Below are 13094 nucleotides of genomic sequence, written 5' to 3'. Positions count from 1 at the left end.
GAAGACCTGCTTAATGCATAGGGCATCAGCTCTTCCTGCCTTTCTCCTTACTGACACCAGAGAAGAGTACCAGAAAGCTTGAACTGTCACAGGAAGCCCTGAAGAGCTACAGAACCACAGAGAAAGCAAAAGAAGACCCCTGAAGGCCTCAGATGAAGTTCTCCCAGACTCTGCCCCAAGTATTTAACTCATCTTCTCATGAGTTTTTGTCCCAAGAGGCATGCAGGAATTTGTTGCCATCACCTCCAGATTCACTCCAACATCAATATCCCCTTAGGGGGCAGATCTAGATCTCTTTGTATATCTCTATGGCTGCTCTTCGCATCTTTTGTAAGGAACTAAGTTCTGTTGGACAGGGCCTTGCGCAACCTGGTCTAGTGGAAGGTGTCCCTGCCCATGGCAGGGGATTGGACCTGGATGATCTTAAGAACCTTTCCAACCCAAACCAATCTGTGATTCTGAGACCCTGAACTGTGATAGAAGTCCATCACGAAAGCTCCCGAGTGGCATAAATGATGCCTCAGCCCATTGCTGCTCTTTTTGTTTGAAGCATCAGCAAGACTTCCAGGATCCGGTATCACAAGATGAACCATGGAGATGCAGACACAAACACACAGGACCACTGTTCGTAGGCAATAGATGCTCCATGAGCTGGCTGCTCTTCTAGGGTCATCCAAACCCTAAAGCTCCCCTGTGATTCTTCACAAAATCATGGAATAGTTTGGGTTGAAGCAACTTTAAAGCTCCTCCAGTTCCAACCCCTGCCATGGGCAGGGACCCCTTCCACTGGAGCAGCTTGCTCCAAGCCCCTGTGTCCAACCTTGCCTTGAACACTGCCAGGGATGGGGCAGCCACAGCTTCTCTGGGCACCCTGTGCCAGCGCCTCAGCACCCTCACAGGGAAGAGCTTCTGCCTTATCTCCAACCTGAACTTCCCCTGTTTCAGTTTGAACCCATCACCCCTTGTCCTATCACTACAGTCCCTGATAAAGAGCCCATCTCTGGCATCCTTTTACCCCTTTCAGACACTGGAAGCTGCTCTGAGGTCTCCATGCAGCTTCTCTTCTCCAGGCTCAACAGCCTCAATGTTCTCACCCTGTCTCCATACAGATGCTGCTCCAGCCCCTGAGCATCCTCGTGGCCTCCTCTGGACTTGCTCCAACAGCTCTGTGTCCTTCTTATGCTGAGGACACCAGAACTGCACAGAGTGCTGCAAGTGGGGTCTCACAAGGGCAGAGTAGAGGCATGGACAGGATGTAGGAGGTCTGTCACCATGGCTGGCACATCCAGGGACTGGGAAGGGACTGGTTCGGAGAGCAGGATAAAGGGAGACCCTGACGCACCTTGCACTGTCTGCTTGATGGGCTGTGGTGGCTCTGAGGCAGTGAAACAGAGTCTTCGGGAAAGTTTGGGAGCCACGTTGTTGAGCAGGTGAAAGTCTTCAACATAAAGCACGTGCTCTGCACTGGGCTCTGAAGCTACTTTGTTCAGTTCATTCCTGTCAGCATCCTTAATTCCTAGAGGAAGAAGAGGAAAGTAGGACATCAAACACCATCTATGGGGCAGGCCAGGCATTGGCAAGGGCTGTCAAATGCAAGTGGGAGTGATGTGTTGGTATAAAACAGCTTTGGAATCCTACTGCCCACAGCAAAGGATGAAACAAGGAATGGAGTCTCAAGCTGGAGGGGCAGTGGTGAAGCAGATGAAGCCTATTCCATCAGGAAAAAGAGGTGAAGGTTTCCTCCAGAGGTATGTGAGAGATTGCCCCAAGGTTTTTGGCTGCTTATGGGCTGAGAGGTGGAAAGCTCTCTTGACGTGGAAAGGGCAAAGAAGCAAGGCAGGACCTGGCCTCACCCTTCCCATTGGATACCAAGGCATTTCTGCTTTTCTGATGGATGGGTAGAAAACAGGACTTTGGGAGGCGGTCTGGAAATTGCAGAGGTTTCCTGTGTAGAACTAAAGAAGAAGGACCCCCCCTGCCCCAACAAACCAACTCTCCCCTAATTTTCACTTCATATTGGTCCAAACCAACCTGGTAGCTCTCTATAATGAACCATCACCACCATTCCCTTCTTCTCCACTGAAATGTTTGGTGAAGGGAAATATTTGACTTGTTGTAAATGTCTGTATGTAGGACTTGGAGGGGTGCTGAAACTTCTCCTTGCCTATAGAATGATTGTGATAGACGTTTTTAACGTAGCTAAAGTCAGTCTCTGAACCCCATTAAGAGAAACCTTCAAAAGCAAAAACATTTCACTTGCAAAAATGTCACATCAAAACATTTTGACTTTTATGGGACTATTTATTGAACTCCTCCTGAATTCAGGAGTAGTTTTGACAGATGCAAAACTGCAGGTTTACACTGAATAAATCAGCTATTGACAACACCACAAAATACCCAAGCACAGCACAGACGTGGTTTTCCTGTACTTGAAGTAGTTGCTAGTGGTTGAGCTGGCGATGGTGCTGTTTTAGAAGAGGGGGGTGTTGTCCATCAGAAATCAACCCCAATGTGTAGACTGTGTTGGTGGGATGCTCTATACAATTTAGTGTGTCCATACATACCTACAGCAAACACTGTCACCCCTCCATCCTGCAGGACCTGGGCTTCATTTTCAACTGAGTCGCTGGATTTCCCATCCGTGATCAAAACAACCACCTTCAGGAATGAGTGTGAGAGGCAGAGAATGAAAGAGAACAATATGAGGAGGTCACAGAGAGTTGCAGGATTTTCACACTGACAACCCAGAACTCAGATGAGTCCATCTCAGGAGGAGTGTGGCCAGAGCATTGTGTTGGAAGGGACCTTAAAGCTCACCCAGTTCCAGCCCCCTGCCACAGGCAGGGACACCTTCCACTACAGCAGCTTGCTCCAAGCCCCTGTGTCCAACCTGGCCTTGAACACTGCCAGGGATGGGGCAGCCACAGCTTCTCTGGGCACCCTGTGCCAGCGCCTCAGCACCCTCACAGGGAAGAGCTTCTGCCTTATATCCAACCTGAACTTCCCCTGTTTCAGTTTGAACCCATCACCCCTTGTCCTGTCACTCCAGTCCCTGATGAAGAGCCCCTCTCCAGCATCCTTGTAGCCCCCTTCAGCCACTAGAAGCTGCCCTGAGGTCTCCACACAGCTTCTCTTCTCCAGGCTGAACAGCCCCAATGCTCTCAGCCTGTCACCATATGGGAGCTGCTCCAGCCCCTGAGCATCCTCGTGGCCTCCTTATGCCTTTGGGGAAAGAAGTTAGAGGTCTAGTCTCTACTGAGGATGACACCAGGAGAGTCAATCGCAGGAGGTCACTCACCTTTGCTGCATCCTCTCTCATCGTGTCCAGGTGAGACATGGCATGAGCTGCAAATGCCAGGGCTGCCCCTGTTTTTAAGGTGTTGCATTCAAAGGAGATATCCTGAATTGCCACCAGCATTTCCTCAATGGTCACGTAATCTGTGAGCTCAATGATCATCCTGGGAATGGGGGAATATGGGTGAACAAAGAGCAAGAAAATACTGTCATTAAGAAGGATGCACTGATAATGGCAATAACCAGCAATAATTTAGCTGGTTACTCTAGGCTTGTATATAGGCAAGAATTCCTCTTTACAGTGGTCAGGGGAGTCCAGGGTATGAGCTCCAGCTCCCTGTTGCCATAAAACATTGGGTGGTGGGGGGAATTTCTTGTTACCAGTATTAAATCTCATCCTCCCTGTCCTGAAAGTGTTCCCCATGGCTGAGCACTCTTGGTTCTGGTGACATTGCTGAGGGTTAGACTCCTGCTCTGCTCTTGCAATGGTTCACTAAAGGGGATATGGTTGCCCATATAGAACTAAAGGGCTATAGAAACCTTGGTGCTGTTGGTGGACCTACCTTGGTTTCTCCCCATAGAGTGCCACTGCCAGCCGGACGCCCCCTTTGCCCATCACCACGTTCTCAAAGGAACGGGCCACACTGCTGATGAAGTCCTTGACCAGCCAGGAGCTCTCCTTCCCTGTGCCCTGTGACTGTCCCACGAGGAACAAAACGTCGGTCACCTCCGCTGTCCTGCACGCTGGGGGAGAAGAGCGGCAGGAGGGCTCATCCCAACCATGCAAGAAGCCAGACATGAGATAACCCCCTATGGGTCATGTAAACACAGGAGATATAGCAGCTAAAGAAGTGATACCATGCTTAGGCCCAATGAAGTGGGTAATGATGGGCTTCCCAGAGCAACAGGCTGCTTTGATGTTTTTATTTTCCTCCTAATTCCCCATGTTGTAGTTCTCACTCAGGGGAAGTTTCCCATTTGAAGCACAAACGCTGAGACCCAGATCTATCACAGACTGGTTTGTGTTGGACGGGACTTTAAAGCTCCTCCAATCCCAACCCCTGCCATGGGCAGGGACCCCTTCCACTAGAGCAGCTTGCTCCAAGCCCCTGTGTCCAACCTGGCCTTCAACACTGCCAGGGATGGGGCAGCCACAGCTTCTCTGGGCACCCTGTGCCAGCGCCTCAGCACCCTCACAGGGAAGAGCTTCTGCCTAAGAGCTCAGCTCAGTCTCCCCTCGGGCAGGTTCAAGCCATTCCCCTTGGCCTGTCCCTACAGGCCCTTGTCCCAAGCCCCTCTCCAGCTTTCCTGCAGCCCCTTTAGGCACTGGAGCTGCTCTAAGGTCTCCCCTTCAGGAGCCTTCTCTTCTCCAGGCTGCCCCAGCCCAGCTCTCTCAGCCTGGCTCCAGAGCAGAGCTGCTCCAGCCCTCGCAGCATCTCCATGGCCTCCTCTGCACTCGCTCCAACAGCTCCACGTCCCTCTTGTGCTGCTGCCCCAGAGCTGGATCAGGACTGCAGGGGGGGTCTCCCCAGAGCACAGCAGAGGGGCAGGATCCCCTCCCTGAGCTGCTGCTCACGCTCTGGGGGTGCAGCCCAGCACACGGGGGGGTTCTGGGCTCAAGCTCACACTGAAGCTGGGTCATGGGGAGCTTCTCATCAACCAACACCCCCAAGTCCTTCTCCTCAGGGCTGCTCCATCCAGTCTCCCCCCAGTGTGCATTTGTGCTTGGGATTGCTCTGACCATGTACAGGACCTTGCACTCAGCCATCAAAGCATGCAGGTCTGTAGAACATGCTGGAAACATGAGAAGCACCAGTATCTTGTGCAAAGAATGAACAATTTGAGTGTTTTTCTATACAAGCAGAGCTATCTGATGACATCTGGCAGGGAAGAGCCATTAGGCAGGTACATGGAAATGAGCTTAACAAACATCAGGGCATATTTCCCTTTACAGCGCTCAGGCTCAATTGAAAGTAATTTTCTTTAGCCTTGAAATACTTTTCATGGTCAGAAATCTGATGACTTTTAGGGACCTTAAATTAATGAAGGCCCCACGAGGGATGTTCAAAATGTGTATTATCTTTGTGTTTCTCTCCTTCACACATAGATGCTGAGTTATTACCATAGGGATGTTAAAAAGCAGACTGCTGGAGGAGGGCTTTTTGTATCTTGCTCACCAGGAATGCACTCAATCCCTTCACATTTTGTGCCACTGTTGCTTTGGATTTTACCCAGCCCTTGCCTCGACCTTCAGCTGCAGGTCTGGAGACCCAACTGGGACCCAACCGGGCTGCAGCATTTGTTCTGGTTTGCTATGGTGACATGTTGGGTGGGTTTCTAATGCTTCTGCTGCAAATGGAAAGCCTGTTTTAGCTTGACCCCTTCAATTTACCTGACATTTACCTGATTCCTATAAGCAGGATTCCCAAAGTGCTTGCAAAGATGCAGGTTTTGTGCTCTTCTTCATTGCTGTGTCCCTGATCAATCCCCTATGGGCACACAGCAGGACAGAGGATCATTTGCTGGGTGCAGACGGATGGCAGTCCAAGTGTCTTTGTTACCCAAGGTTTTGGTTTCTTCATCTTTCCTTGTGCCTCTTGACACTGAGCTCCTGAAGACTTACCCAATCTGGCTACTGCAGAGAAATAATGACTGGGCTCTTTTTGAATCATAGAACCAACCAGGTTGGAAAAGACCTTTAAGATCATCAAGTCCAACCATTATTCCAGGGCTGCCAAGACCGGCACTAACCCGTGGCACTGAGTTTGGTGTAACTTGTACCCAGCTGGGAATATAAAGCACTTTCCCTTGACAAAAACGGGAGACAATGATTTAAATTGCCCTTCCTAAAGCTCTCTATTGAGATCTCCCTGTCAGAATGTCTTGGAGGCACCTCAGCTGCTAATAGCAGATCACAAGCTCTTTTCCCAACTGCCAGCTCCAGTTTGGATCTACCCCTTTTCCCTAGGTTGGACCTTGATCTCCCTGCTCCCTTAGAAGGACTTGGAACAGAGGCAATGCCAGGTCTTGGCTATGAGCTCAGAACTGATGTAAAGCATCCAAAAGCTTCTCAGAGTAACCACAACCTGCATTACCACAAGAAAATCCCAATAAAGGTTCAATAAGGTGGAGAAGACCATCCATCAGCCCTCCCAAAATCACAGAACCATACAATCATTAGGGCTGAGAGCAATCTGCCAAGACCAAAAGTAAGAGCTTTAAGATCATCAAGTCCACCCATGAACCTAGCACTGCCAAGTACGAATCACTCACATCATTTCAAATCACCCATTTCTTGGCGCTACTCAAAGCAGTGCAGTTTTTATGCAAGACCTGCATTTTTGGCCCTAATCTGAAAACATGCACAAAATGCCATGGATATCAAAAGACCTTCCTCTCCATATCCCAAATCCGTAGAGAACCTCCGCCACCTGTGCCTGGTACCCGAGTCTTGCTCACCATGTACAATGCTCCTGCCCTCATCTGCACCCAGGGATAATGACAGGAAAGACAACAAGCATGAGCTCCATGGGATTAAAAAGGGCAGGATGGTTTCCTTTCTCCATAAACAGGCAACCATCCAATCACAGAATCATCTAGATTGGAAAAGACCTTTAAGATCATGGATTGTAGTGACAGGAAAAGGGGTGATGGGTTCAAACTGAAACAGAGGAAGTTCAGGTTGGAGATAAGGCAGAAGCTCTTCCCTGTGAGGGTGCTGAGGCGCTGGCACAGGGTGCCCAGAGAAGCTGTGGCTGCCCCATCCCTGGCAGTGCTCAAGGCCAGGTTGGACACAGGGGCTTGGAGCAAGCTGCTCTAGTGGAAGGGGTCCCTGCCTGTGGCTGGGGTTGGAACTGGAGGAGCTTTAAGGTCCCTTCCAACACAAACCAACCTGTGATTCTGTGATCATCAAGTCCAACCATTACCCCAGGAAAACCAGAGCCCATTCTGCAAGACACTGAGCCAGGAGCTCAGCACCTTTCCAGCTTGGCAATGAACTCTGAGAGCGTTTGCTGCTTGGATGTGGTACCTGAAGCTGTCATTGGAAACATGTGATGTTAAGCACATTTGGATTGGTACCTTCTGGAGAGAGCACCACCACAGACAGCTCTATTAATCACAGGGGGATATGACTTGATTTGAAATTTTCCAGACACCTCCCAAATTACCACGTTCCATCAATCACAGGTTTGCCAGAGACATCTGTAAATGGTGATTTATTGCCCTGTTCCCAGCTTGGAATTAAAGAGCATTATAGTCAAGTATATTGGATTAATTGATGGACAGGAACTTAATCAAGTTAATTTTGTAGCTGACACCAAAGCTTCCATTAAGTCCTTGGTGAATTGACTGAGATTAGTCCAGGTGAATTTACACCTTCAAAACCTGGAGGCTTGTTGCTGCAGAACAGTATGAAAAGGGAGGATCCACTGGCTCAAACCCAGCCTCAGGACAGTCCCGGGAGCTCTGGATTAGCTCTGTTGGATGCTCACAAGGACCTTCCCCATCCTGAGGCTAGAGATAAGCCATGGATCATGCTGTAACTCTACGAGGCTCTCCTCTGGGGTCCTTCTGCCTTTTGGCTCTGGTCTCTCCTCCCCAAAAGCTCTTATGAGCTTCTCAGGGAGGAAATGAACCTTTGTACCATCTCTAAACAGTAGCAGGAGAATTCAAGGCTTCCTTGAGGTCTTTACTCTTGTATTCTCTGTGTGGTGGCTTGTACCAGGCCTTGGAGATCAGGAGTCAGGAGGGGACACCTTCCTCTGGAGCAGCTGAGGTGCAGCAGGATTAAAGGCAGGACACTGAGCAAAGCCCTCATTTCCCCATAAACCCTGCTTCAGCAAGTCAGATCCTGCCTGCCTTTTGGGGCCAGCTGAGATGCTCTGTTAGCCAGATGATCCCAACCTAAAAGCACCCTATGCAGAAGTTAAAGGCATCAGCACTACAGTATCTGTGTGTGTATCCACAACACGAGCAGGAAGTGCTGCTTGGAAAAGGTCTTTTTCTCCCTGATGTGTCTCACCATCACCTCTAGAAGCAGTATTCATAGTAACCCATTTGTCACATACCTTCATGGGTGGCCACAGCTCCGTACTGCACCACAGCCACTGCCAGGACAAGGATCTGGGCATACATTTTCCTTTTCCTTGGGAAGAAATTCCTTCTTGGTTCCTGGAGTCAGCACACAGCCTTGAGAGTCATTCATCTGCAGGAGAAGAGTGGCTTTAAGACAAGCCACCGGAGTATGATGATCCCATTTGCCTACAGGGGCAAGAGAAGCTTTTCTCCAGCTATAAAGGCTCATCTTGGCTTACGCTATTGGCCCTGAAGTCCATAAACCCACTAATTCCTTCATCCCTTTGCTGATGCTACAGGGGAGAGCTCAGCTTTGCTCCACAGCACCTTTCCCTAACAGCACCCTTCTTCAGGCAACAACCACCTCAATGTGAATACGAGTGGTGTGAGGGAAGAGGAAGCATCTGCTGCCTCAGTGATGCAGGAAGGAAGGATCATCACTGCAGACAGCAATCACTGCACTCAAGTCTTTATTACCCTGTTCTGCAACTAACCTGTAGTTTGCCAAATCCAGGATTAACTGCCTTGTACCTGCTCCCCTTGGAAACCCACATCACCATCATGAAGCAAAGGGGGCTGAAAGCTCTGGGTATCACCTATGGATGGTTTAGTGACCCCCCCCAGATTGCTACATAAGTCTCCCTCTGTAAAGAAGGGACTACTCTCTGTGAAGCAACAGTAACAGAAGTGGCATTGCCAGAAGGGGCTTTATCCTTTTTAATGGACATTAAAATGTTCTTCTCCTGCTCTGAGCTTTCTCTGCTCATCTTGGGATGAACACATTGCCCAGGGAGGCATGGGCTGCTTCCAGGTTGGAAATTACAGATGTGGGGAAAAGATGAGCTCCACTTCATCCAACGCAGTTCTTTGCCAAGGTTGGGTTGTTCCTTCCAGTTAACAACATGCAACCTTGAAATCACATTGTGTTATAGATCAAATCCTCCTTGGAAAACAAGGCTGAGTTCCTGTGCACAGCTTGGAATAACCCTATCTAAATGAATCTCCAAACAAATAAGGGGAGCCTGTGTGCAGCTAGCCTGCAGGGGCTCCAGAGCTGTGGTCACCTTGCCTATCACGGACCTACACTCATCCGAGACCCTCAGGATGTCAGTTCTCTGAATGTGTTTCCTGCTCCTGATTTTCCCTCTCTCTTCTCCTAATTGCTGGATGCAATCAGAATCTCTGCTGTGCAGTGGTTAACCTGTGCTGTGTCCTTCCCTCATAACTCCTGTCCAAATCTCTATGTGGGGCTGCTATTAGTTGCTCTGGAGATGGCTTCAAAGCAAAACCAGCCCATTCCCCCCACAAAATGCCAACAAAAACCCAAACCAAACACATCCAGGCTTTTAAACAACAGGAATAAACAAGATTCTAGGGAAAAAAAGTAATGGAAAAGCGTGGAGCTGAAGAAAACTAGGTTTAACTGCACCTCCCTCACAAGAGTTGTATTACAAGCTTTGGGAAGATGACCCCATTGCCCCTCAGATCCCAGCATCTATCAATAACAACCTGCCAGCATCCCCTTTTCGCTTCCCAATCCTTTTCCCTAATCCTAATCCTTCCCAATCCTTTTCCCTAACCCTAATCCTCAGTTCCATAGGGCAGAGTGTCCTGCGCCATAACCAACCCTTCATGGAGCTGGAAGGCAGCAAACCCTTTGAATGGGTGTCTGAGCAATGGGTTAAAAGCTCTGATACTGTTCAACACTCCAGCATGGAAAACTGATGATCTTAAACGTCTTTTCCATCCTACTTTATTCTATGATTCTAACTACAGTGCAAAATGCACATTAAGAAGGCAATAGGAAAATGGTCACATAAGGAATAAATCCTAGAAGGCTCTGAAGAGGCAAAGAGAAAGCACAATAGCCCCAGGCCTTCAGTGAGTAAATGTTAACAGTTGCAAAAAGCAAAGACCATGTGGATGCAGAAAGGCTGGAGCTCAGAACCAGTCACACCTTGAATTCACATTGCAAAGCTGAGGATGAGGGTTCAAAAGGGGTTTATAATCTGGATGCCACAAACCAAACACATCTCCTGGCAGATATAAACTCATGTGTGTGGATGCTGTCTGCGTGTTCAATTTTTGAGCATCTTGAGTATTTCTGTTTATCAGATGGATTTTACAAAGGATAGTTAGAGCTGGGCTCTGCCTCCCAGCACTGAGCTGCAAATGCTTGCTCAGGGTGAAAACCCACCCAGCTCCTGCTGCTGCACTGGCATCGTGGGTCCTTAATGGATGACTGCAGCACATACGTGTTACAGATGATCCCAAATTCAAGGATGCTGTTCTCTGAACTGAAAATGAGTCTCTTGTTTTTCCCCTTAGAATCATAGAACGGTTTGTGTTGGAAGGGATCTTAAAGCTCCTCCAGCTCCAATCCCCTGCCACAGGCAGGGACCCCTTCCACTGGAGCAGCTTGCTCCAAGCCCCTGTGTCCAACCTGGCCTTGAACACTGCCAGGGATGGGGCAGCCACAGCTTCTCTGGGCACCGTGTGCCAGCGCCTCAGCACCCTCACAGGGTAGAACTTATATTGAACCTTATCTCCAACCTCAACTTCCCCTGTTTCAGTCTGAACCCATCACCCCTTGTCCTGTCACTACAGTCCCTGATGAAGAGCCCCTCTCCAGCATCCTTGTAGTCCCCTTCAGACACTGGAAGCTGCTCTGAGGTCTCCATGCAGCTTCTCTTCTCCAGGCTCAACAGCCCCAACTTCCTCATCCTGTCTCCATACAGAAGCTGCTTCTGCCCCTGAGCATCCTCGTGGCCTCCTCTGGTCTTGTTCCAACAGCTCCATGTCCTTTTTATGCTGAGGACACCAGAACTGCACACAATACTCCAAGTGAGGTCTCACGAGAGCACAATAAAGGGGCAGGATCACCTCCTTCGACCTGCTGGTCATGGTCTTTTTGATGCAGCCCAGGAGACGGTTGCTTTCTGGGCTGTGAGTGCAGTCCTTCCCTGTTCCTTCCAAAATTCCACTGCATTTAAGTGTTCACCTGGGTATCAAATACCAGTCCTAGATGAGAACATATCCCCAGGTGTGACACGTATATAAGGTCTATAACCTCTGCAGCTTCCAATACTTGCTCCAACACCTCCCTCCATCCACAGCCCACAGGTGGCCCAAGATCGCACTAGGGCTTGCTCCTTTCACTTTTCAGGATATATTTTGGGTATAGCCTTACATATAAGGCTGATGGAGGACTATCGTTTGCTCTACCATTGTTGTCCAACTTGGGACAACTCAGTTCACATCATAGGTACCGCTATGATGCTCACTTTATACATTAAAGATAGGTGACCTTCACTCCAGCAGCTCTTAACTGATCTTTGCAGACACTGGCTGCCACCAGCCCCTATCAAAGAAGTCTTAAAACCTCTACAGAGATCTTTAGAGAAACCTGGTAGGGGCAGGGAAACGACCCCATAAACCTCAGGGTTTTGCAAGGAATCCCAGCAATTCCCTTGATCTTTTACTGTCCCTGGTAAATAATTTATAGGGGCAACTTCTCTGGGTTTTACAGTTTCTTGAACAAATTGCCTTCAAACCCCATAAAGTTGATGGACCAGGTTCTCCCTTTACTTCATCTAGATCAGATGACATTGCTGGGGGAAGCCTGGCAAGATGCAAGAGGGTAAAAGAAGAAAATCAGGTCTGACACAGTTGTGGTAATGCCAGCAGTTGGGCTGTTCCCCTCCATCACTTCTTCCTGGGTATAAGTTTGCATTAAACTCTTATTCCTTTTATTTTTCCAGCAAATTTGGGGATCAATAAATAACCCTTTTGGGATAAATAACTACCTCCTGTCAGCAAGCTCTGTCTGAAAGGGATTTGCAGCCTCATCTGGCTGGTGCCTGCCTCTCATTTGCCTGTGGGTCCAGGCTGGATCGCACATATCTCCTGCCCAGCATCACCCACACCAGATGCTGCTAAGTCCATCTATCAAATACCCATCCCTGTTGCATACAGACACAAGAACTACACTTCAGAGCTGCACCTGTGCATGCAGAGCTTTCCCAGAGGATCTGTGTGGATCCATGTCCCACCACTGTGCCATACGTTGCACATCGCACAAGCAGACAGCTCCTTTGCCTCACAAGATCTTGGCAATATCAGCTAACTCTGGCATAGGGAAGCGGGTCTCAAATGTGTTCATACATGTCTCCTGAAAGCAGCCAGCTGGACTGGACAAATACCTTGTTTGCAGCTCCCTCTGAAAGACTGCAGGCTGAGCACAGCCTTATATTAGCCATCACCTCAACTTACTATACCTAGCACCACACGGCTCCTGTTCACGGAGCACTGCCATGCTCCATCACAAAATAAGACCAGATGTAAGGCTGGAGATAAGGCAGAAGCTCTTCCCTGTGAGGGTGCTGAGGCGCTGGCACAGGGTGCCCAGAGAAGCTGTGGCTGCCCCATCCCTGGCAGTGTTCAAGGCCAGGTTGGACACAGGGGCTTGGAGCAAGCTGCTCCAGTGGAAGGGGTCTCTGCCTGTGGCAGGGGTTGGACCTGGAGGAGCTTTAAGGTCCCTTCAACCCAAACCAGTCTGGGGTTCTATGGTAAACCCTATGGAGACAGACCCCAGCAGCCCTGCAGAGATCTGTAACTGAAATGTAGAGACTGGACTGAATGGAGAATTAATGGGAGCTTCAGGATGTGGAAGCATCAAAGAGACTGGCAGGAGAAGGGTATGGAGATGGTTCAGGTATTGATGG

General features: G+C 49.2%; 1 protein-coding gene across 1 annotated transcript in view; it reads right to left on the bottom strand.

Annotated features, from left to right (window-relative positions):
- The window catches only part of LOC133208732 (collagen alpha-1(VII) chain-like), a 117171-nt gene that overhangs the window by 96965 nt on the left and 7112 nt on the right, over positions 1 to 13094 (bottom strand). Inside the window, exons 2-6 of the mRNA XM_061346820.1 lie at positions 8364 to 8500; positions 3858 to 4038; positions 3299 to 3458; positions 2565 to 2658; positions 1343 to 1516 (exon numbers count right to left, since the gene is read on the bottom strand). Coding sequence (XP_061202804.1) covers positions 1343 to 1516; positions 2565 to 2658; positions 3299 to 3458; positions 3858 to 4038; positions 8364 to 8430 — 676 coding nt within the window. The 5' untranslated portion in view covers positions 8431 to 8500. The remainder of the gene's footprint in view (positions 1 to 1342; positions 1517 to 2564; positions 2659 to 3298; positions 3459 to 3857; positions 4039 to 8363; positions 8501 to 13094) is intronic.

Source organism: Neopsephotus bourkii, unplaced genomic scaffold (assembly GCF_033783945.1).
Source record: "Neopsephotus bourkii isolate Nb327-2 ecotype Australia unplaced genomic scaffold, CSIRO-AGI_Nbou_v1 NB_281, whole genome shotgun sequence".
In the NCBI taxonomy this organism is placed as follows: Eukaryota; Metazoa; Chordata; class Aves; order Psittaciformes; family Psittacidae; genus Neopsephotus; species Neopsephotus bourkii.
This window is presented reverse-complemented; position numbering and strand designations above follow the sequence as displayed.